Below are 19540 nucleotides of genomic sequence, written 5' to 3' on the forward strand. Positions count from 1 at the left end.
ACTTGGGCGTGAGAATGGGTCGGTCGGTTGTCTATGGATGTTCACGAGTTCGTCCAGCATCACCTGGACAACCTCGACACGACCCTTTTGAGCCGCCCTCATTAGAGGAGTCCAAGCGATTGCGTTCCACACATCTACGTCAGCTCCAGCGGCAAGAAGAGCTCGCATCACGTCGAGGTGTCCCTTATCACAGGCCAACGTTAGCGCCGTGTCTCCATTGAGGCACGCTCTGTTCACGTTCGCCCTCCAATTTATCAGCAATTGAGCGAGCTTAACGTCGTCCTCTCTAGCGGCAACCATGAGGGGGGTGCAGCCTTCATCGTCGGCCAAATCCACCGATGCGTCACTATACAGGAGGTCGCGCACAACAGCCATCTCGCCGTTCTCGCAGGCTAAACGCAGAGCTGTAGCGCCTGTGCAGCTTCGGTAGTTAACACTTGCCTTCCGGTTTAGCAGCAAGCTAACGATATCGGGGCGTCCTTCCTGGGCAGCAATCATAAGTGCCGTTCGTCCTGCAATGTCAGACAGGTTGACCGCCGCGCCTCCGTCCAGCAGCGCGTGCACAACGGCATAGTGACCATGAAGAACTGCAAGCTTCAAAGCCGAGGTCCCGTCCTCGCGCCTCCAGTTGACCGGTATGTTCCTCTCCAGCAACCGCTTGGTCATTTCGGTGAGCCCTTCTTGCGCGGTGATCAGCAAAGGACTCACTCCTTTGGCGTCGGCTAGCTCCAACACGGCTTCAACGTCCAACGCGAAGTCCGAGTCATAGTCGTCGTCCTGCTGGTTGTCGATGGCAGTCTCGTCTTCTAACACCAAAGCTGCCACGTCGAGCTGGTTCTCATCATCGTCCGCGCCTTCGTGTTCACTTGGAGCTTCATCTCGAACGTGCTTCGCCTTGCCAGAGCCTGGAGTCTCATGTGGCAGCGCTGCGCTCGATCTTCGCCATGTAGGTAGAGGTCGGTGCCTTGAACGACGCAGGAGAGCAGCTTCGAGCAATCGAGCTAGTAATCCGAGGAGAGTCGCGATCTGCACAACGCGACCGCAGGCCTGACTGGAAAACGCCTGAAGCCAGCGCGTTACAGGTGCCGCTTCAAGTCGCCGCGTCGTCATCTCCAGGGCGTTCAGAACGAACTCATCTGCCCACCTCCATGGTGGCCAAGCTGGGCTGCCTCGCGTTGCACATTGTTTTCATTCATTAGGCGTATCCTAGCATTGCGCTGTCTATCGATGGCGGGCACCCGATGTCCTGCATGAGCAGTGCAGCTCCTCAGGCGCGAATGCGTCGCCCACGGCGGCGTGGCATCACGCCGCGGAGCGTTCGCGAATTGCCGAGATATCGCAGCAGACTCAGATCGCCCTGTGGGAGCGCTAGCAGCAGCGTACCCTTAGGCAGCACCTCGTCGCGAAGTTGTTGCAGGAACGCATCCACCTTTTCACAGTACGCCTGCTGCCCAGCCATCCACACCTCGTGCTTCCCTACAAAATCGTTGCACAGCGCTGCACTCGCACTCGGGGGCTCGATCTCCACCCAACAAAGGTCCGGCTGCGGGGCTGCGTCACCCAACGCATCTTTCAGGCTGGCCTTTAGTGTCTCCGATGAGCAGTCTTCAACCTTCAAGATAGCACTGCCCGGGGCCGGCGAAGAGCTCGCTGCAGCGGAAGCTTTAGCTTTCACCGCTTGGGCATGGCGAAAGGGGCTCTGTGACTGTGCCTTCAGGTCGCCACTCGCGTACAGATCCCATGGCTTTCGCTCTGCGCCTGATGTGTCGGTAGCACCTTCAGTAGCTTCTGGCAGTTCTTCTGGTTTGCCAGAGCTCTGGAGGCGCAGCATGGTCATCTTTTTGTCCAAAGCAAAAGCTTTGTCCACGATCGAATCAAAAGCACCACTTGACGAGACTACCTCTGGAATGCCGAACCAAGGTCCTTCACGAACTTTCAGTAACAACAGCTCTAACGACGCGATGGCGTCGGCCGAGTCGTGTCCAGCCTGAACCTGCATCTGGATGTCCTTCTTCAGATATGTCTTCGTCAGGTACTTCAGAGAAGTGCGGAATGGGAACCCGCGCTGATGAGGGTACAAAATGGCCGTGTCCGCGATCGTAGGGTGAACCAAGCGCAGAGCACGCAGATCACTTGTTAACGAGTGACCCACGAGGATCGTGTCGTGGAAGAGGAACCGAGTCACCAAATCCCGCTGTACATCAGCCAGGATGTACTTCGTGTCACGCAAAGTCTCCTCGGAGATACCGCTGAATTCTGTGTGGTAGTTGATGATAGTGCTCTGTGGCTTCACAAGTTGGTCGTATACGACGGCGCCCTTGATGTCTACAACCGTCACGCGCGTAAGTTCCATGCCAATGTCCGTCTCACACATTTCACAGTCCAACGCGTAGATAAAGTCACTGCTCGAGGAAGCGTTGGCCAACGTCTCGTCCGTCTCCATGGCTGCTCCTTCTTCGTCATCATCTTCGTCATCAGAGACTGGAGCTGAACCTGCAGGAGCAAGTTGAGATCGTGGCTTCGTTCCAACGTATCGATCACGCGTGTTCCCGTCCGTTGACTCTAAGAGCTTGCGCTGCTCCTCCTCAACATCGGTCGGGTAGCCGTGCTGCTTCATCTCTTCGAGCGAGAGTGTATAATACTTAAAAGCCTCCGGGTTCAAGGGCTCTTCCTCACGCTTCGTGCAATTTCCATTCGTATCCGTCGATGGGGGTTCTTGCTTCGATAAACCGTTCGCTTGTGCCTTATTCTGCAGAATAAGCGCTCCATCGGCCGATCGGGGCACGTCAACTGCGATCGCTTTCGCCAGCGACAACCAAATGGAGCGAGGCTTGTCGTCGCCGCGGCGTTTCTTAGCCAAATGCTCGGGTACTTTGTGGGCGTAGGTCTCATCCGTGACAGGATCCGTCCTGAACTCGTGCATGCTACCGTCTTGACTCACCAACACATCCAACGTGTACGCGTCGTCTTCCTCGTCCTCCATCATCACTGTATCCTGGTCTACGGGAGTTTCTTCAGGTCCAGCCGCTTTCGTCGTGCGTTGTCTCCACTTTAGGTGCAACAAGTCGCCGTCCAGCTCCCACGTTCCTCCAAGCGGTTGGCTTTTGCGTGTGAACCTCCCCGTCGGCAAGAACACCAGCTCGTCCGTGAAGCCCGCCGAGTGCTTCATCAAGAACGTCAGCTCGTGCGCGTAGAACAGCTCGTCGGTGGACAGCTCGTGGGTGTCCACTGTGGGTCTCGGGAACTTGTACATGAGCTCGGGCAGCGGCGCCTCGGCCCTCCTGACCTGGTTCAGCTCCTGCTTCGTGAGCACCACCGGGACGCTCGAGCACGCGTCGAAGAAGCCCAGTTTGGCTCGGTACTTCTGCAGCACCGACGGGTGCATCTTGGCCAGCAGCACCACGCAGACCCTGGAGGGCAGTGGCGCCTCGGGCAGCAGCGACGGCAGCAGGAAGCGGCTGACGCGGCCCTGCTCCTTCCGGCTGCCGCCGCGCAGCACGTTGAGCACGAGCTTCTGCACCTCCTCCACGTCCAGACGCTGCCTGCTCCTGGCCGCCGCCATCCACGCGCCGAAGTCCAGCAGCACGCGGCTGCGCGGCTGCTGCCGCGGGTGCTTGACGATCAGGTCCTCGGCGTACGCGCGCTCGTCCTGGTGCTCGTCGCGTCTGCGGTCGTTGTAGCCATTGCCGCCGTTGCCGCTGTAGCGCGTCGGCTGGCGGTGGGTCAGCGGCGGTCGGTTGTCGTATGCGGAGGCTGAGAGCGGCGCCCGGGCGTCCTGCAGCGACGAGTGCAGGCGCTTGCGCGGGTTGGCAGAGCCTGGCGTGGGTAGTATCGCCTCGTTTGCGGCCGGTAGAGCGACCAGCGCGGCGGGGGAGACATCAGTAGACGCGCGAGACGCAGACGCATCAGACGCAGCAGACGCAGCAGACGCAGGGGGCTGCGCGGCCTCCTCGCCCTCCTCCAGGATCTCGCCGTCTTCGTAGTCGTCGTCCGATGCCATCGATGCTGTGCTGGTTGGCAGATGATGCGAGTAACCGGGGGTACGGGGGTGGGGTACGGTACGGGGTTACGATGTGTAGCCATAATGGGAAAGATTGCACCACGTTGAAGTGGTTGCTCACCTGCCTCACCTTCACTCGCTCCTGCAAGACCGTTGAGTGCTCTGGAGTGAGTCACCTTACGTTGGTACTGTACGAAGTTTCAACCCTGTGTGGAGACGGCCAGCTTGCTGCCAGCCAAAGGCATAAGACTGTGTGGATGAAGGTGCCAGCTGTCAGCGGGGCGTCAAGCATGGACCGGTTGAACCCATGACACATGCACACTACTCGCTGGCGAGTGACCAGAGCGGTGGAAAGAGTTTGGCGCTGTCTTAAGCCTCTGCTATCACCTCTGACTGTCGTGGCGGACTCAGTCCCCAATCTTCTTCTTGCCCCGCAAGAAGCTCCTGCCTGTTCCAGCTGATACCTTGCTCTCACCATGGGCCAAGTCTGCTCCGGCGCCGGCGTCAGCAAGCACGTGAGCGCGCCGCGCGACCCAGCGGACAAGGAGCTGGACCCGATCGAGCTGCGCCAGACCAAGATCCCGGACTTCGACGAGTTCTTCGAGTCGGCGGCCGCGCCGCTCAATGAGCTCGTGGACATCCACAACAGCATCGCCGGGAGCGAAGAGGACCTCAAGTCGGCGGCGGCGGCGCTGCAGGGTGAGACGCAAGTGCGGCTCACGGTCGACCAGGCCGGCCGGGTGGCGCTGGTGCTCTGGAAATTCGACGACAAGGACGAAATGCACGTGCTCACGGCGGCGGAACGCGACGAGAAGCTCAGCTTCAGCACGGAGCTGAAGGAAGCCTTCGACACTACCGAACACGCCGTCACCCAACTGAATACGGCGCTGGAGAAGCCTCCTACCAATGCGCCGCTCTGTGAGTATGAGGAAAAGCGTGGTCGGCTATTCGTGACCAAGCGCGGTCAACTCGATGTGCTGGTTCGTGACGTGAACGTGGCTGTCTTCACACTGCGCAAGCTGCTCATGATCCAGGCGCACGTGACCAGCTTGAGCGAGGCTGCGAAGGTGCTCATGACGGAGCTGGCTAAAGTCGAGGACATGAGCACGTTGAGTATCGCGACGGACGACAAGGGCGCCATCAAGATCATGAACGGCGACGACGAGTTGGATCTGCGCAAGATCAAGAACCTACGAGCACCAGTAGCTCAACTTCGTGATGCTATGGTCGACTTGGTGGACAACGTGCAGACCGCAGTGACTTCCGTGCCCGAGCTGGCCGAGTCTTCTGCTGCTTTCGTCGAGGAAGCCAAGGCGCTCCCAGCTAAGGTTCCAGACGCCGTGTCCAATTCAGGTCTGAGCATCACGGAGACGCCGAAGGCAGCGACAGCCACGACAAGCAATGTCAAGGCCCTGAGCAACGGTCCCAAGATCGCTCGGGCTACCACCATCATGATCCAGTACGCTGGTCGCGAGCTCGTTCAGGCTGCCGCGATCCCGCGTGGTGGCTAAGGTGTTGGATATTTCGTTAGTCAAGACATGATCGAAGTGCAGGAGTTATGTGTGTGGAAGTAGAAAATGGAGAAGCTAGAGCACGAGGAAAGAAGTGCAGTACAAAAAATGAAATGTGTCATTTGTCTATCATCCAAGTGCCTCTCAATGTTACGTGTCGGTGCCACTAAACCCGCTCTAGTAACTCTCGCTCGGCATGATGGCTCTCAAACTTCGATAAAGGCTGAAAGAATTCGTGCTGGAGCAGCATCCGTAAGGTTGCGTGAGGTACGGATGTAGCAGACCCAGCTCCGGCACAAACACTGATAAGGATCTGCACAGTGGCGCGCAAAGCCAATTAAGCATCGTATTCAGTCAAAGCGGCAGTGACGAGCACATAATGCCTTACCTGGGCTTTGCTCTCTAGAAGGCGAAAGTTTTCTTGGCAAACTACCACCGATAAGGAGAAAGCACCAGCTCCGGAACGACCCATTGGCGAAAATCTGATGGTGCTCTCACCTTTTGACTTGGCCTGAAAGTGGAACTCCATCTGAAGGCGAGGCGCTGGTTAGTGAAAAAAGAAAGCGCAGATGCCTTACAACCACTTACAGGTGAGTAGCGACGGTTGACACACTCCAGCACATCTTTTTTCACTACTTGGCAGCTCCACATCTCATCGAAAGAAATCCCCTACAAGCACAATCGCAAATGTGTCGTTGCACGATACGCAAATTTCATTCTCTTGTGACAGCCGCTGTTGAGACTTGTAGTTACCAATGCGGTACTTGAACACAAAATTGTCGTCTCGGCATCCAAGGTACTTGCTGCGGAACTCTTGCAAGTTCCGAGGCAGGGTGACTGGGTATAACATTGAAAAAAGAATCACTGACAGGTCTTGGAGGAGTGCACTCTCTCGTTTCTCCATCACCTCTGACAGAGAGTTGCTACACGCATAAACGAGCTTTCAAGAACAGCCTTATGGGCATCGATACAAACCAAATAGCCACTTACCTCTGAAACGGATCGATGTACTCTCCAAAGTCTAGTTTTCCGAGAAAAGTCGACGGCCTGAGTGAGAGACCATAACATGTTCAGGGAGGACGCGCTGAAAGGTACAATGCGGGCCAATAGATTGAATGTTAGAGTGACATACAAATTCGGTAGCTACAAATCTGTACGCACCGTATTGAGCTGGTAGGTTGACTGGTCGAACAAGTCGAGCAGTGCGAGAAGGAGTTCTCGAGTATAGCTTGAATAGCGTTGAAGTTTCAAGCAGAACGCCATCGTCGGAGAGCATTTCAGACAAACTGCGTCCCTGTGCGTCAGTCACGACAATAGTTAATTCTAGTTATGTGGCAGGTTCCCAGTCAGGAAGTTTACCTGAACAAACTCAAAGTAGTGTCGGGTCGTGACGTCTTCCATGACCAAAGCTTCCTGCTTCGTCCCTGTGACATCTTCGCTACCGAGATACTGCTGGACGTATGGACTCAGTGATAGCTGCCGATAAGCTGACACCAAGTTGTCGAGCCATGCAAGAGCTTCTTCGCTGGCACTCTGACGCCGAACCATCACTACGATGGCTAGCTCGGCGTCTTTGGCGTCGTCTTCGTCTCCACCATTCTGCGTTTGCGAGTCAAGTGTAGCCATCCCAACTTGCACCTCACGGAATTGCAGCAGGACGGGATAGAAGGTCTCCTTCAAGACGCGATCTGTGCTTTCATCGCATTGGTGCAATCTCAATCGGTACCGCGCCCTCTGTCGGTCTTCCACTCGCAGATTTCGAGCGTTTGCGTATTGGAACTTCCATGGGCATGCACGTTCATGCTCAGCGCGTACTTTGTCGGAACCAGAGAAATTCGATTCCACCCATTTTGACGCGAGTGCATCTCCCATGGCTTCTTCTTGTTCAGCTAGCTTTCCTCTCAATATCTCCGCTTGCTTGACGACCGGGTGCAAGAAGCTGACATCAATCGGATCGGTTTGGCGCTGTGTGTCGACCACTTGACGAAGAAACTGAGTCTGCCAAGCACATTGTTAGGTAGGCTGCTGGTTATCTTTTCTTTTTCGTCCACATGCCAACTCGCCTTACTTTTTTCTTGAGCTCGTCGATAATACCGTCAACGTGGGCAGCAGCAGTAGCAAAGTCTGACCAGTTGCATAGGTCTCGTTGAAAGAGCTGGAAGGAGTGAGTTTGGCCTTCGTGCTGATGATGCAAGGGTAAAATACAACGTTCACCGTAAATTGTCTTAGATCAGCGCTTCGCAAAACACCTTCCCCCCCCCACCTCTCGATTGAATCGCTGGGCCAGCTCATCGCTCAAGAAACCCGCATCTACAAGAAAGTCGAGAAACCGCACCCTACAACGCCAAACACCAAATTACGCGTTAGTCCCACCGCAGAATACGAATGGAGGTGGTCGTAGCCTACCACTGCTGATCATCTAGAGTCGGGGAGCCACCCCCATAGCGATCGAACGCTTTCCGGTAGGGATCGCGGACTGCTGCCATTGATCGGGCTCTTCAATCTGGCACTGAGGCTTGAACAGTCACAGCAGCTTCGGATATGCCAGCAATAGTGACGAGGATGGCGCTGGTGCTCCTCGTACTGGCTGCAGCTACGCAGTTGGTCATCTGCGCCGGTGTATCTCTCGTTCGAGACGACCTGAAAGAGGTCGTAACACCGCGTGGATCCCCCATTGATGCTAACGCCATGCAGACAATACTGCATGGCGTTCAGCAGGAGCAGCCCGAGTCTCTCTATCTCCTGGCGATGGTCAAGTTCTACGGCCACGGCGTTGAGCAAAACGTGGGTGCTGCAGTGACGTTGCTGGAAAGAGCTGCGGAGCGTGGTCATCGCGACGCCGAATTCGCTTTGGGCGTCTTGTACGGTCGAGGAGAGGGTGTCCCCCGCAGTGACAGCCTCAGTGCTTCATGGCTCGCTAAGAGTGCTGCACGCGGTCATACTGATGCGAAATGGATGCTCGCCACGTGGGTATTCTCTTCCTCTTGTGTTGTGTTGATCGAGTGGCGTACTGCTAACGAACTGTCAGTGCAGAATGTACAATGAAGGACGCGGGGTGACTGAAGACGTGGGTCGCGCGGTGGAGCTGCTACAGGAGGCTGCAAACTCCGGTAGTGCTCAAGCGAAATTCCATCTTGGCGTCATGCACGAGTACGGTCGTGGCGTGCCGCAGGACTTCAGACGGGCTGCCGAGCTGTACCAGCAAGCGCACGAACACCAGGTAGCCGATGCTACGTACTACCTTGGCCTGTTGCACATGCAGGGTCGAGGCGTCGACCAAAGCTTCGTGCGCGCGCGGGAGTATTTCCAGGAGGCTGTCGAGCTCGGTAGCGCTGAGGCCATGTACGCAATGGGGCAGATGCACGTTCACGGCCAAGGCTCCGCTGTGGACTACTCGCAGGCGCTCTACTGGCTCAAGCGTGCAGCTCAGCAAGAGGACACGCGTGTTAGCGCGACGGCGCGCACTGTGGCCGACGAGATCGAGTTCGTGCTGAGCCAAGCTGAGCTGCAGGTGCAAGCAAGCGAACGAATGCTTGGCGTTCCGATCCTCGTCCAGATTGGCACCATTGACGGTCATTAAAATGCTGACGTTCTCCTCCTTAGTGACGCATGATGCTGCGTATATTGGTGTGGTATTCTAGCATTCTAGCAGTTTAGGAGGAGGCCTTGGGCTCGGCAGCCAGGGCGCGCTCCAGGTCGGCGATGATGTCGGGCAGGCCCTCGATGCCGACGGAGAGACGGATGAGGTTGTCGGAGATGCCGATCTCCTTACGCACCTCAGGGGCACGGAGGCGTGCGTCATGATGGCGGGCGACTCGGCCAGCGACTCGACGGCGCCAAGGCTCTCGGCCAGCGAAGAGCTCGAGGTTCTCGAGGAAGGCGCGGGCCTTCTCGAGGCCGCCGCGCACGTAGAAGGTGACCATGCCGCCGAAGCCCGACGCCTGGTTCTTGGCGATCTCGTGCTGCGGGTGCGACTTGAGGCCCGGGTAGTACACCTTCTCGACGACGGGTGTGCCTCCAGGTACTCGGCCACGGCCTGGGCGTTCTTGGCGTGGGCGGCCATGCGCACGTGCAGCGTCTTGAGGCCGCGGAGCGCCATGTACCAGTCGAACGGGGCGGGCACGGCGCCGATGCCGTTCTGGATGAAGCGCAGCTTGGTGTTGATGTCCTCCGAGTTGGTGACGACGACGCCGCCCACGACGTCGCTGTGGCCGTTGATGTACTTGGTGATGCTGTGCAGCACGATGTCCGCGCCGAGCGTCAGCGGGTTCTGGAAGTAGGGCGACATGAAGGTGTTGTCCACGACCAGCAGCAGCTCGTGCTTCTTGGCGAACGCGGCCACGGCGCGGATGTCCGTGACCTTGAGCGTCGGGTTGGTGGGGCTCTCGACCCAGATGAGCTTCGTCTGGCCCGGGCGCAGCAGCTTCTCCACCTTCTTCAGGTCGCCCAGGTCCGTGAAGTCGAAGTCGATGCCGTACGTCGGGTGCACCGTCTGGCGGAAGTAGCGCTGCGTGCCGCCGTACACGTCGTCGATGCACAGCACGTGGTCGCCCTGCTTCAGCAGGTGCGTCACGGCCGTCGTGGCGGCCATGCCCGACGAGTAGCACACGGCGAAGCGGCCCTTCTCGCACGCGGCCAGCGCGCGCTCCAGCGCGCCGCGCGTCGGGTTGCCCGTGCGCGAGTACTCCCAGCCCTTGCCGAACGAGTTGGGCTGGCCGCGGCCAACCACGACGCCCGGAGACGCCTGCGCGAACGTGCTGGCCAGCGTGATGGGCACGGCCACGGCGCCCGTGTGCTCGTCGGGCGCCTGGCCTCGTGGATGGCCGTGGTGCCGAAGCCGTGGTGCTCGTCGACGTACCGGAGGCGGCGCTGCTCATGGCGAAGGGGGCGAAAGGGAGGACTGAATGCGCTCAGGGAGGCAAGATCCGAAACTGACGTCAGTGGCGCGGAGTGGACGAGCCCAGCCGTGCCACATCGCGCACACCAAAGATCTCATTGGCTGCTGGAATGGCGTGCTTCTGACGTCTACAGATCTGCTCGGCGAACGGGCGGCGGCGGCAACCAGCGCCGTCGAGCGTTGAGCAATCGGTCAGCGAGAGCTAATTCACGCTAGGTGTCCCAGGTGTCCGACCCAGCAGCTCCAGCGCCCTCGCCAGAATCGTCGACAGTGGCGTTTACGTGTGATTGACTTCGTTTCTGCTCAGAATCTGACTCCAGCTTTGTTCAACCGGCGCACGCGTGCCTTCAAGCCCCCGCCACCTACTGTCAAAGCTTCAAAACACAGGAAACTGTACTGCAGCTCACAAGTCTATGCTGACTGGCACGGAGCACCCAGCTTTTCTGCGACCTGCACTCTACCAGCAGATTTTTTTGGCTACCGAGAACCGTCGAGCAGACAGTACATCCAATCAACGACAGAGGAGGAGGAGTACCAGCACTCTTTGTTGTAACCACCGACCACGGCGCTAAACCACTCTTCTGCAACATGATCCCCAACACCCCTGGAACTCCTGGCTTCGGTAACACCACGCAGCGAAGGCGATGCTCTCAGTGAACTTGAAGTACGCGTGGAAAAAGCGGACTTGACCCCGTCCTCATCTGCATGCTGCCAGCACCGCATACCAAGCGTGTACAGCGACATTAGTGCCTCGCAAGGCCCGTGGATATCCTCGAGAGGCTCCATGCGTTCTGGCGCTTTCTCTGCGACGTGGCGGCGTTACCTGTAGCGGGTCTAACTTGACTCACTACTTTAGCTTACACGTTGCGCAACGTGTATGAGGAAGCGTAAGTACTTAGTAATTACTTAGGTTAATTATATTTGAGTACACAAATATAAGTTAACTTAGACAAGACTCCAAGTAGCTAGTTTAAGGTAAAATGAGAACTGTATTGTTTGTAAATTGATCTTCCCAAAAGTTGCCAAAAACTGTTTATCATCTATGAAAGGGTTGGCAGCGGCTGGCTGTCAGAGCCCCGCTAATATGCATAATTCTGATTGGTAGAAAGATGCTGCTTTCACCAATAGGATCTTTGGTATGTGTGGACCACTCACTGTGGTGGTCCACTTCAATGTATCCATCGGTGTGTCTTACACCAATGTGAGGAAGTATCCAAACGTTTAACAGATAACCTATCTGTTAATTCACAAGTGGCTTGCAGCCACTTGTACGTGTAACCCCGTTACACCATCCCCCTTATAAGTTAGACGCGTCCCCGCACGTCAATCTTTGGAATTGACCATTCGTCAATTCTCCGCGTTTGAGAAATCCGCGCTCATTCAACGATGAGCGCGCCTCAGAAGAAGTCCGCAAAGTCGATGGGGAGTCATCTCCATCGACGACTACTCGAACGCCAGAAGGCGAAGTATGGTGACGTCGTCGACTTCGACGACGACGATGAAGACATGGAGGCGAGGAGGACTCGCCCTCAAAGCGTAAGACTCAGTGTCGAGCGAATCGCTCGACCACGCCAAGAACGTTCGCCCGCGGGGACGAATCGGACGCTTCGAGTTCGAAGCGTTCGCGTACTGAGAGTGATACCCCACTGCTCGCTGGGGCTCAGTATCTGCGCGCTGCTGCTGCAGCGTGATGTTAAAGCTCATGTTTCGCGCGCTATTCGCAGCGCGCGATCCATGGATGCCGTCCGCGTCCGAGATCGCGGACCGGTTTGGGAACTCGGTACCCGAATGAGGTGCCGCTGTATGCAGCGCCATCAAAGATGACGCTGTGGTTGCCGAGCTGCACTTTGATGCGGAAACGCATCAAAGGCGCGATTACTACATCGGACTCTTTCATGAGCTCCGATGGTTTCAAAGCAAGAAGACCTCGCAGCAAAGTGCCCGAATGGCAGGCACTTTGTCAAGCTGGAACGCCTTTGTTGAGAACTTCAACAAGAGGCCGAGTGCTTACCGTGATCGGATTAAGCAGTGATCGCTTCGAGACGTACTCGAAGCGTGGAAAGCTGGAGCAACTTCATGTTGCTGCTGAGGAGGCAAATGCCGTGCGCTGTGCCCGAGGGCTTTCAGTGCACGAAGTGCTCAGGCGCGGTCCGCTTGAGCGACTGCGACCTGAACGGGTACACGTCGTTCCGTGCCCGAGAGTCTCGAAGAGCTCCGTGCTAAGTTCTTAGCACGTGAGGGTTCGGGCGCTGGCGATGATCGCAGCGCTCGCTCTACTTCCGCTGTGCCAGCGTACTGCCTCGTACGCCCTCACCATTTCCGGAACGTCCTCCAGCAAGACGTTCCGCGGCTCCCATGTATCTCGATGGGGAGGAAATCCTCTCCACGAATACGAAAACGAGCCCCTTGAGGGTTCGTTTTCGGACACGGTCAATCCGCTCAACAATCCAGCGGGTTGAGCCGCGGGCGTCACGGATCGGCGGTGGCGGGGTGGGAACACGCCTGTATGATCAGCCCTGGCTGTATAGCCTCCACGACCGGGTGACCGTCGAGCGTCTTAGGCGCTGAGTTCGCCGCCCTAAAACAGGAGCTGGCGAACCAGAAGGCTCAAGTCGCGGCGGTCTCGCAGACCGCCTCGAACATCCAGGTCGAGCTGGGGACCCAGATGAAGTTGCTCCAGCGTCCGCGCGCTGGAGGAGAGGTTGCTCGTCGCCGAGGCCAAGTCTCCGCTTCTGCCCGGCTCCTGGCCGGGTCAGCCGAGCCAGATGGCTCGTGCTGCCGGTATGGCTTCAGCCGTCCGACGTAAAGGTCGGATGGAGGCGCATGCTAGACGGTATGTCTAGCGTATGTTGCCGTGCCGTGCCAACACAGTGAACGGCCCGATAAGGCGGAGCAAGCTGTTTTGCCCGAAATCCGAAACTGCATGTCTAGGCAGGTTTTGTGCTAACAAAACCAATGAACCAACTTTAAATTCATTTGTGTTGCCTCTGCCCGCATTGTTGCGTTCAGCTTCTGCTGATCAACAGAAGCTGCTATGTCTTGGACAAACCGAATCACGGCTTGTCTTTGGTGATGAAACTGATTGCATCCGAGCTGAAGTCATTCAGCTCGCTCTCCGCTAGAGGCCCGGCCTCTGCGTGGTTTGCGGTGTTCGCGCCCTGCGCAGACCCGTGGTCGTTGGCCACATAGGGAGTTCGCGCCCTGCGCAGACTCATGTGGTTTGTCCATTGTTGCAGCTGACACTGTGCAAGTGTCAGCGGTTTCGCGGCTGCTGTATTGCAGTCGTAGATCCTCCCCACTTAAAGTGGGAGCTATCACCCGAGTAAACTCGGTAGGCGTGGATGCCGCATGGCATTCACGTAGAACGGTGTATGCCCGGTCGAGGCATGCACTGAGTTATTGATGGCAAACTCTGCCATCGATAAGCACTCGCTCCAGTATTGGAACGAGTGAGCGTAGCTCTTCAACATATCGACGAGCACGCGATTCACGCGCTCGGTTTGACCGTCCGTCTGCGGATGATCCGCAGTCGACATGGAAAGTTGGTCTCAAGAAGTGTAAACACTTCTTGCCACAGATGCGCTGTGAAGGTATCTCTGTCCGACACGATGTCGGACGGCATGCCATGGTGTTTGAACACCATGTCGACGAGCAGACGGGCTGTCTGCTTCGCGGTCACCTCTGTTGGCACCGCAGCAAGATGTACCATCTTGCTGAAACGGTCTACAAAGACCACAACACCGGTGTTCCTCCGCTGTCCGGGGAAGACCAAAGATGAAGTCCAAAGACATGGATCTCCAACACTGACGGAGTCGGTAGTGATTGTAGTGGAGCCTGCGCGAATGGCGCAGGCTTCACGCGTTGGCATACCTCGCAAGCACGGATGTACTTGCGCACCCACTTATACTGGTGGTGCCAGTAGAAGTCGCGTGAGAAGGACGTAAGTCTTCACGTCCGAGATGTCCCGCAGTCGGGGCATCATGATACTCGTACATGATCCTGAGTCGCAGGTCATGGTCATTTGGCACGACAACGCGATCCGCGTTGTCGTCGACTGCGTTGTAGTAGCAGTCCGTCGCACACGAAAGCGGTGCACGCGCTCGAAGGTGCTTGGGCAGCTTCTGACGGGACTTGTCAGAAGGCGCTGTGCCATAGGCCAGCAGAGCTTCGCGTCCGCGTCGTGCGCGTACGCGGCCTTCACATCATCCAACAGAGATGATGTGGGTTTGCTCGATCGCATGGCGTCAATGGCATTGACGTCAACAGCTTCTGCATAGTCTGGCCGACGTGATAACGCGTCGGCCACCACGTTCAATCTTCCGGGTTTGTATTCGACCCGGAAGTTATACTCCGCAAAGAATGAGAGCCATCTCGCCATTCTTTGTGAATGGCGACTTCACTGCGGTGCGCAGTGAAGCATGGTCGGTGTAGACCACAAATGGTCTACTCCCAAGCAAATACACTCGGAACTTTGCGAGTGCATACTTCATGGCAAGGAGTTCCTTGTCATGCACCGGATAGTTGCGCTCAGCTGGCTTCAGCTGACGCGATTGGTAGACGACACGATCACGGTCCTCGTGATCGTGCTGTTAACGCGCATCCGATCGCGAAATCGGATGCGTCACACACTACGTGAAATGGGCGATCTTGGTCAGCCACTGCCAAGATCGGCGCCTCAGTCAAGCCCCGCTTGACTGCATCGAATGCCTTTGGCAATCGGGTGTCTAATTCCACACAGCTTCTTTCTTGAGAAGCTGTGACAGCGGGCGGATCTTGCCCGTATAGTCCTCCACGTACTTGCACAAGTACGTGGCTGCCAAGGAACTGCCTCAGTTCCTTGACACTTGAAGGCGTTGGCCATTCGTTAACCACTCTGACCTTTCCGGGTCAGGGCGAACACCATTCTTCCCTACGAGACACCCGAGGACGGGTATCTCGCTCGCCCCGAAGATACACTTCTTCAGGTTCGCGTAGAGCTTATGCTTCGCATAAGCTTCCGGAGATGCACCCTGCATCTCTACGTCGGTCTTCCCGTCCACAGCCCGGCTGTGGATGAATACATCGAAGTAGCTCGGTGCGAAGTCGCGCACCGAGCGCAACAAGTGCGTCACGCACCTGTTGAAAGTCGCAGGGCATTTTAAGCCCCTGTGGCATTACTAGCCATTCCCAGAGCATGCCGCTTGGCGTGCTCACTGCCGAGAGGGATATCGCTCTCACGCATTAGGATTTGATAAAACTATCTCGCAAGTCGAGAGCACTGTAAACGGTGCTCCCGGCCATCGAATCGATGATAACATCTTTCGTGGTATCGGCGTTCGCGCCGGTACCGTCGCATCGTTCAGCTTGTTGTAGGCATGAACGATGCGCCATCCGCCCTGTGGCTTCTTGACACAGAACGTCGGAGCACTGTGCGGGGACTTTGATTCCCGCACTTGTCCTGTTTTACGACGACTTTCAAAGAAGTCGTCGATCGCTTTCACTTGCTCGCGGCAGTGGCCACTGCCGCGTGACACAGTACTGTGCCCGGCACGAGATCAATCTCGTGCTGAATGCCCTTATCCTGCGGAAGCTCCGCAGGAATGTCTTCCGGGAGTACGTCTTTGTACTCCCTCAACAATTCGTAATAGGGACTCGACTTCAGCGAGTCCCAACCTTGTTCCTCGAAGCGCTCTCGCTTGTCTTCGCACTGAGAGTGTCTTCACTCAGTGGTACTTCCCATGAAGAGCTGCCTCAGCTCTTCGCTCGCTCGTCGTTCTTTCGCTGTTCGAGAACGCAGACTTGCTCGATGCGTCCATCGTGCAAGTCGCGTGAAGCGCTTCCAGCTCATGGCTGGAAGCGAAGTCAACTCCGACGCCGTCGTCGGAGGACTAGCGAGTTCCATGTCACGATACTGGAATCCAGTATCGGTGCGCGTCAAGACGCTTAGCGTCTTGACATTCGGCGTCACCGCCGCAGTCTGCCCAGCAGACTGCTCTTGTTGCGTCTCGGTCCCGGACCGAGACTTGCGCAGCGTTTTCCGCTTGCGCCGTCTTTGTTGTGCGGAGCCCGGCTCCGCACAGTTGTTCTTCTTGTCCAGGCCCGGCCGTGGACAGTCGTTCGCCGGCGGCCCCTGTCCGCGGGCGCGCGGTATCAAGCCCGGCTTGACCGTATTTTCCTTCGTGCAGCCCGGCTGCACGGTAATGTCCTTCGCCGGCAGACCCTGTCTGCGGGCGCGCGATATCAAGCCCGGCTTGATCGTATGCGCTTCGTCGTGCAGCCCGGCTGCACGACAGCATGCAAATTGCGTCAGTGCGGTACGTTTGCAACCGTCCGCACTGTTTGCAGCGTCAACTCCCGGAGTTGACACGCCTTCGTCACCTCGACGCCAATCATTGGCGGAGCCCTCATGACCGAGGGTGCGTCGGCTCCCGGAGCCGACGCGTCGTTGTCGACCTGACCGCTTCGGGTCAGGGACTGTCCCTACACGCTTGAACGTGGGTGTTGGTTCCCGGAACCAACACATCTTTTCTTCCGACGTCGGCAGCATTGCCGACGTGGGTTCACTTGTGCGCGCCCTCGCGCACTTCTTGGCACTCCGGGACAGCAGCATAAAGCGCTGTCTCGACTGAGAGCCGCGCGCACCTGCTGGTGCGCGCGCTGCGGTAACAGGGCCATCGCTCTCTGTTCCGCTATCGCGTCCGAAGCGCACGAGCGTGCGCTTCTTCCAGTCTATCACCGGATCATGCCGTGCAAGCCACGGCATGCCCATTACCACGTCGAACTTATCGTCCAGGTCCAGGACGATAAAGTGTTCGACAAACACTCGTTGTTTGTACGAGAAGCGCACGTTCACGACGCGCTTCTCGGTCTTCACGATGGCACCTGTTGCCAGTCGTACCTCCAGAAGACTTCGAGGTGTATCTACCTCCTCGAAGTCAAGTCTCGACAGGCTTCGTAGTCGAACAAAGTTGTTCGACGCGCCTGAGTCTACCAATGCTCGAAGAGAGTCACTCGCTCTCTTCGAGTAAACCTTCAAGATGACTAGGTTCGGCCTGTCATCTTGTTTCTTGCAGTGAGAGCTGGTCTCACTGGGGCTGCAGTCCTTAGTGTCGCGTGCCCGATGTCGGCACGCGCGACTGCATTACCAGTAGGGCGCCCCGCGCCTACTGGATGTTCGCGTTTTTGTTGGTCCGCGGCGATGCCTAGCATCGCCACGACGGCCACCTCCAGGGGCATGGGAGCTGTGCACTCCCGTGCAAGTGACCGATCCTTCCGCAACGGAAGCATCGCACGTTACCTCCCTGCTGCTGGTAACCAGCAGTTGTTGCGCTCGAGAGGTCCATTGGCTCCGGACCTCCCGTCCTCGCTACCGGGCGCGGTTGCGGCCTCGGTACGTTTACATGGAGTTTAGCCTGCCGCAGGCTAAACTCTTCTTGCATGGCAAGAGTGATTGCAGCTTCGAGAGTACTCGGGTACTCTCGGAAGAGATAGGTCTTTACAGGCCCATCTCTAAGCCCTTTCATGAACGTGACGACCTTGGTCGCCTCGTCAATTGGTTAGTCACGATATTTGATACCAAATATCGTGCGCGCTGCGCGTAAGCATGGACGTCATGCTTACCCTGCTGAAGGTCGAGGAACTCCGCCCTCGACCGGAACTCGTTTGCGGGGGCTCAAACGCTTGTTTGAGCTCCTCTTTAACACTTCGTACGTGCTGAAGCACGTAGGATCGGAGAGTCGGCGTCCATACGCCCAACTCCTTGCGCGTCCGCCAAGGCAGGACATGGCGAACGCGACCTTCGACAGCGGGTCGACGATGCGTCGAGCCGCTATGGCTGTGTCGAGTTCGACAAGCCATCGGAGGAGAGGCTCGCCCTCTCTTCCCACGTAATTGCTTACGCTCAACTTTAATGGTTGAGCACGCGGTGTCGTCCCTGACGACGCCGTCACTGAGGAAGCAGCGTCACGCTGCTCCTTCATGATGAATCCCAGAGCAACACCATGTTGCTCCGTCGGCGATAGCGTACGCAGCATTGTAGCTATCGCCGCTTCTCCAATGACTGTTGACAGTCGTTGGAGGGCTTCCCACTCTGGATCAGACAGGCAGTCAGCGCGTGCAACATGCGTTGCAGGCGTGTTGGAGCTCTCCATGGGCACCTCCGTGCTCATGTGGTTCTCGGCTCCGCGTTCGTACACCGCGTACGAACGTCAAGCAGTCGGTCGTTGGACGGACTACAAAGTGCTACCAGGTGTAGCGGGTCTAACTTGACTCACTACTTTAGCTTACACGTTGCGCAACGTGTATGAGGAAGCGTAAGTACTTAGTAATTACTTAGGTTAATTATATTTGAGTACACAAATATAAGTTAACTTTAGACAAGACTCCAAGTAGCTAGTTTAAGGTAAAATGAGAACTGTATTGTTTGTAAATTGATCTTCCTCTAAAAGTTGCTAAAAACTGTTTATCATCTATGAAAGGGTTGGCAGCGGCTGGCTGTCAGAGCCCCGCTAATATGCATGTCTCTGATTGGTAGAAAGATGCTGCTTTCTACCAATAGGATCTTTAGTATGTGTGGACCACTCATTGTGGTGGTCCACTTCAATGTATCCATCGGTGTGTCTTACACCAATGTGAGGAAGTATCCAAAACGTTTAACAGATAACCTATCTGTTAAATTCACAAGTGGCTTGCAGCCACTTGTACGTGTAACCCCGTTACATTACCGACGACTCAAACGGCCGCTGAAACGCCACCGACGATTCGGGACAGGCGCCGATGACTCATAGGTTCGAATCTTGCCAGTAGGTTCGCACCGTACTTAGCGAGCTGCAACCGCCCGCGCTTGACTTGGGACCGTCGACGAGTCATCGTCACCGGCCTATTTAGGCCAATCAGCGATCGGGGAGTTTAGTCCAATGACTGGCGATGGGTTGTGACTTGCCAGTTAGCGCCGGCGCCTCGAGTCCTCTTCGCCCCTCGTCCCGCCTATGGGTTTTGGCTTCGGCTTCACTTCCCGATACCACAGTCGCCGCTTGGATCTGGATCCAGCTATGTCAGTCTTCCGGTTTTGTGACGTGGTCCGGATCCCTCATTATCACATTTCCAAATTCTTCGAGAACCACTTCACCACATTATAGGTTGTGCGCCATGCAT

General features: G+C 56.8%; 6 protein-coding genes across 6 annotated transcripts; 2 read left to right on the forward strand and 4 right to left on the reverse strand.

Moving 5' to 3' along the window:
• Positions 1-1267: 1267 nt before the first annotated feature.
• IUM83_06440 (putative exonuclease) lies at positions 1268-4000 on the reverse strand (the record flags this gene model as incomplete). Its single annotated transcript, XM_067930650.1, has 1 exon — positions 1268-4000. The coding sequence occupies one exon, from the start codon at positions 3998-4000 to the stop codon at positions 1268-1270; it is 2733 nt and encodes a 910-aa protein (XP_067800425.1).
• Positions 4001-4476: 476 nt separating this feature from the next.
• Positions 4477-5511, forward strand: IUM83_06441 (uncharacterized protein; the record flags this gene model as incomplete). Its single annotated transcript, XM_067930651.1, has 1 exon — positions 4477-5511. The coding sequence occupies one exon, from the start codon at positions 4477-4479 to the stop codon at positions 5509-5511; it is 1035 nt and encodes a 344-aa protein (XP_067800426.1).
• Positions 5512-5677: 166 nt separating this feature from the next.
• On the reverse strand, positions 5678-6162 carry IUM83_06442 (uncharacterized protein; the record flags this gene model as incomplete). Its single annotated transcript, XM_067930652.1, has 4 exons — positions 5678-5824; positions 5900-5940; positions 6010-6040; positions 6100-6162. The coding sequence occupies 4 exons, from the start codon at positions 6160-6162 to the stop codon at positions 5678-5680; spliced, it is 282 nt and encodes a 93-aa protein (XP_067800545.1).
• Positions 6163-6581: 419 nt separating this feature from the next.
• IUM83_06443 (uncharacterized protein) lies at positions 6582-7997 on the reverse strand (the record flags this gene model as incomplete). The annotated part of the gene is made up of 7 exons (XM_067930653.1): positions 6582-6595; positions 6673-6805; positions 6871-7110; positions 7327-7509; positions 7580-7693; positions 7775-7847; positions 7918-7997. The coding sequence occupies 7 exons, from the start codon at positions 7995-7997 to the stop codon at positions 6582-6584; spliced, it is 837 nt and encodes a 278-aa protein (XP_067800546.1).
• Positions 7998-8073: 76 nt separating this feature from the next.
• Positions 8074-9091, forward strand: IUM83_06444 (Extracellular protein SEL-1; the record flags this gene model as incomplete). Its single annotated transcript, XM_067930654.1, has 2 exons — positions 8074-8477; positions 8545-9091. The coding sequence occupies 2 exons, from the start codon at positions 8074-8076 to the stop codon at positions 9089-9091; spliced, it is 951 nt and encodes a 316-aa protein (XP_067800538.1).
• Positions 9092-9164: 73 nt separating this feature from the next.
• Positions 9165-10276, reverse strand: IUM83_06445 (Cystathionine gamma-lyase; the record flags this gene model as incomplete). The annotated part of the gene is made up of 2 exons (XM_067930655.1): positions 9165-9506; positions 9581-10276. The coding sequence occupies 2 exons, from the start codon at positions 10274-10276 to the stop codon at positions 9165-9167; spliced, it is 1038 nt and encodes a 345-aa protein (XP_067800361.1).
• Positions 10277-19540: the final 9264 nt, after the last annotated feature.

Source organism: Phytophthora cinnamomi (genome assembly GCF_018691715.1).
Source record: "Phytophthora cinnamomi strain GKB4 chromosome Unknown Contig1, whole genome shotgun sequence".
In the NCBI taxonomy this organism is placed as follows: Eukaryota; Oomycota; class Peronosporomycetes; order Peronosporales; family Peronosporaceae; genus Phytophthora; species Phytophthora cinnamomi.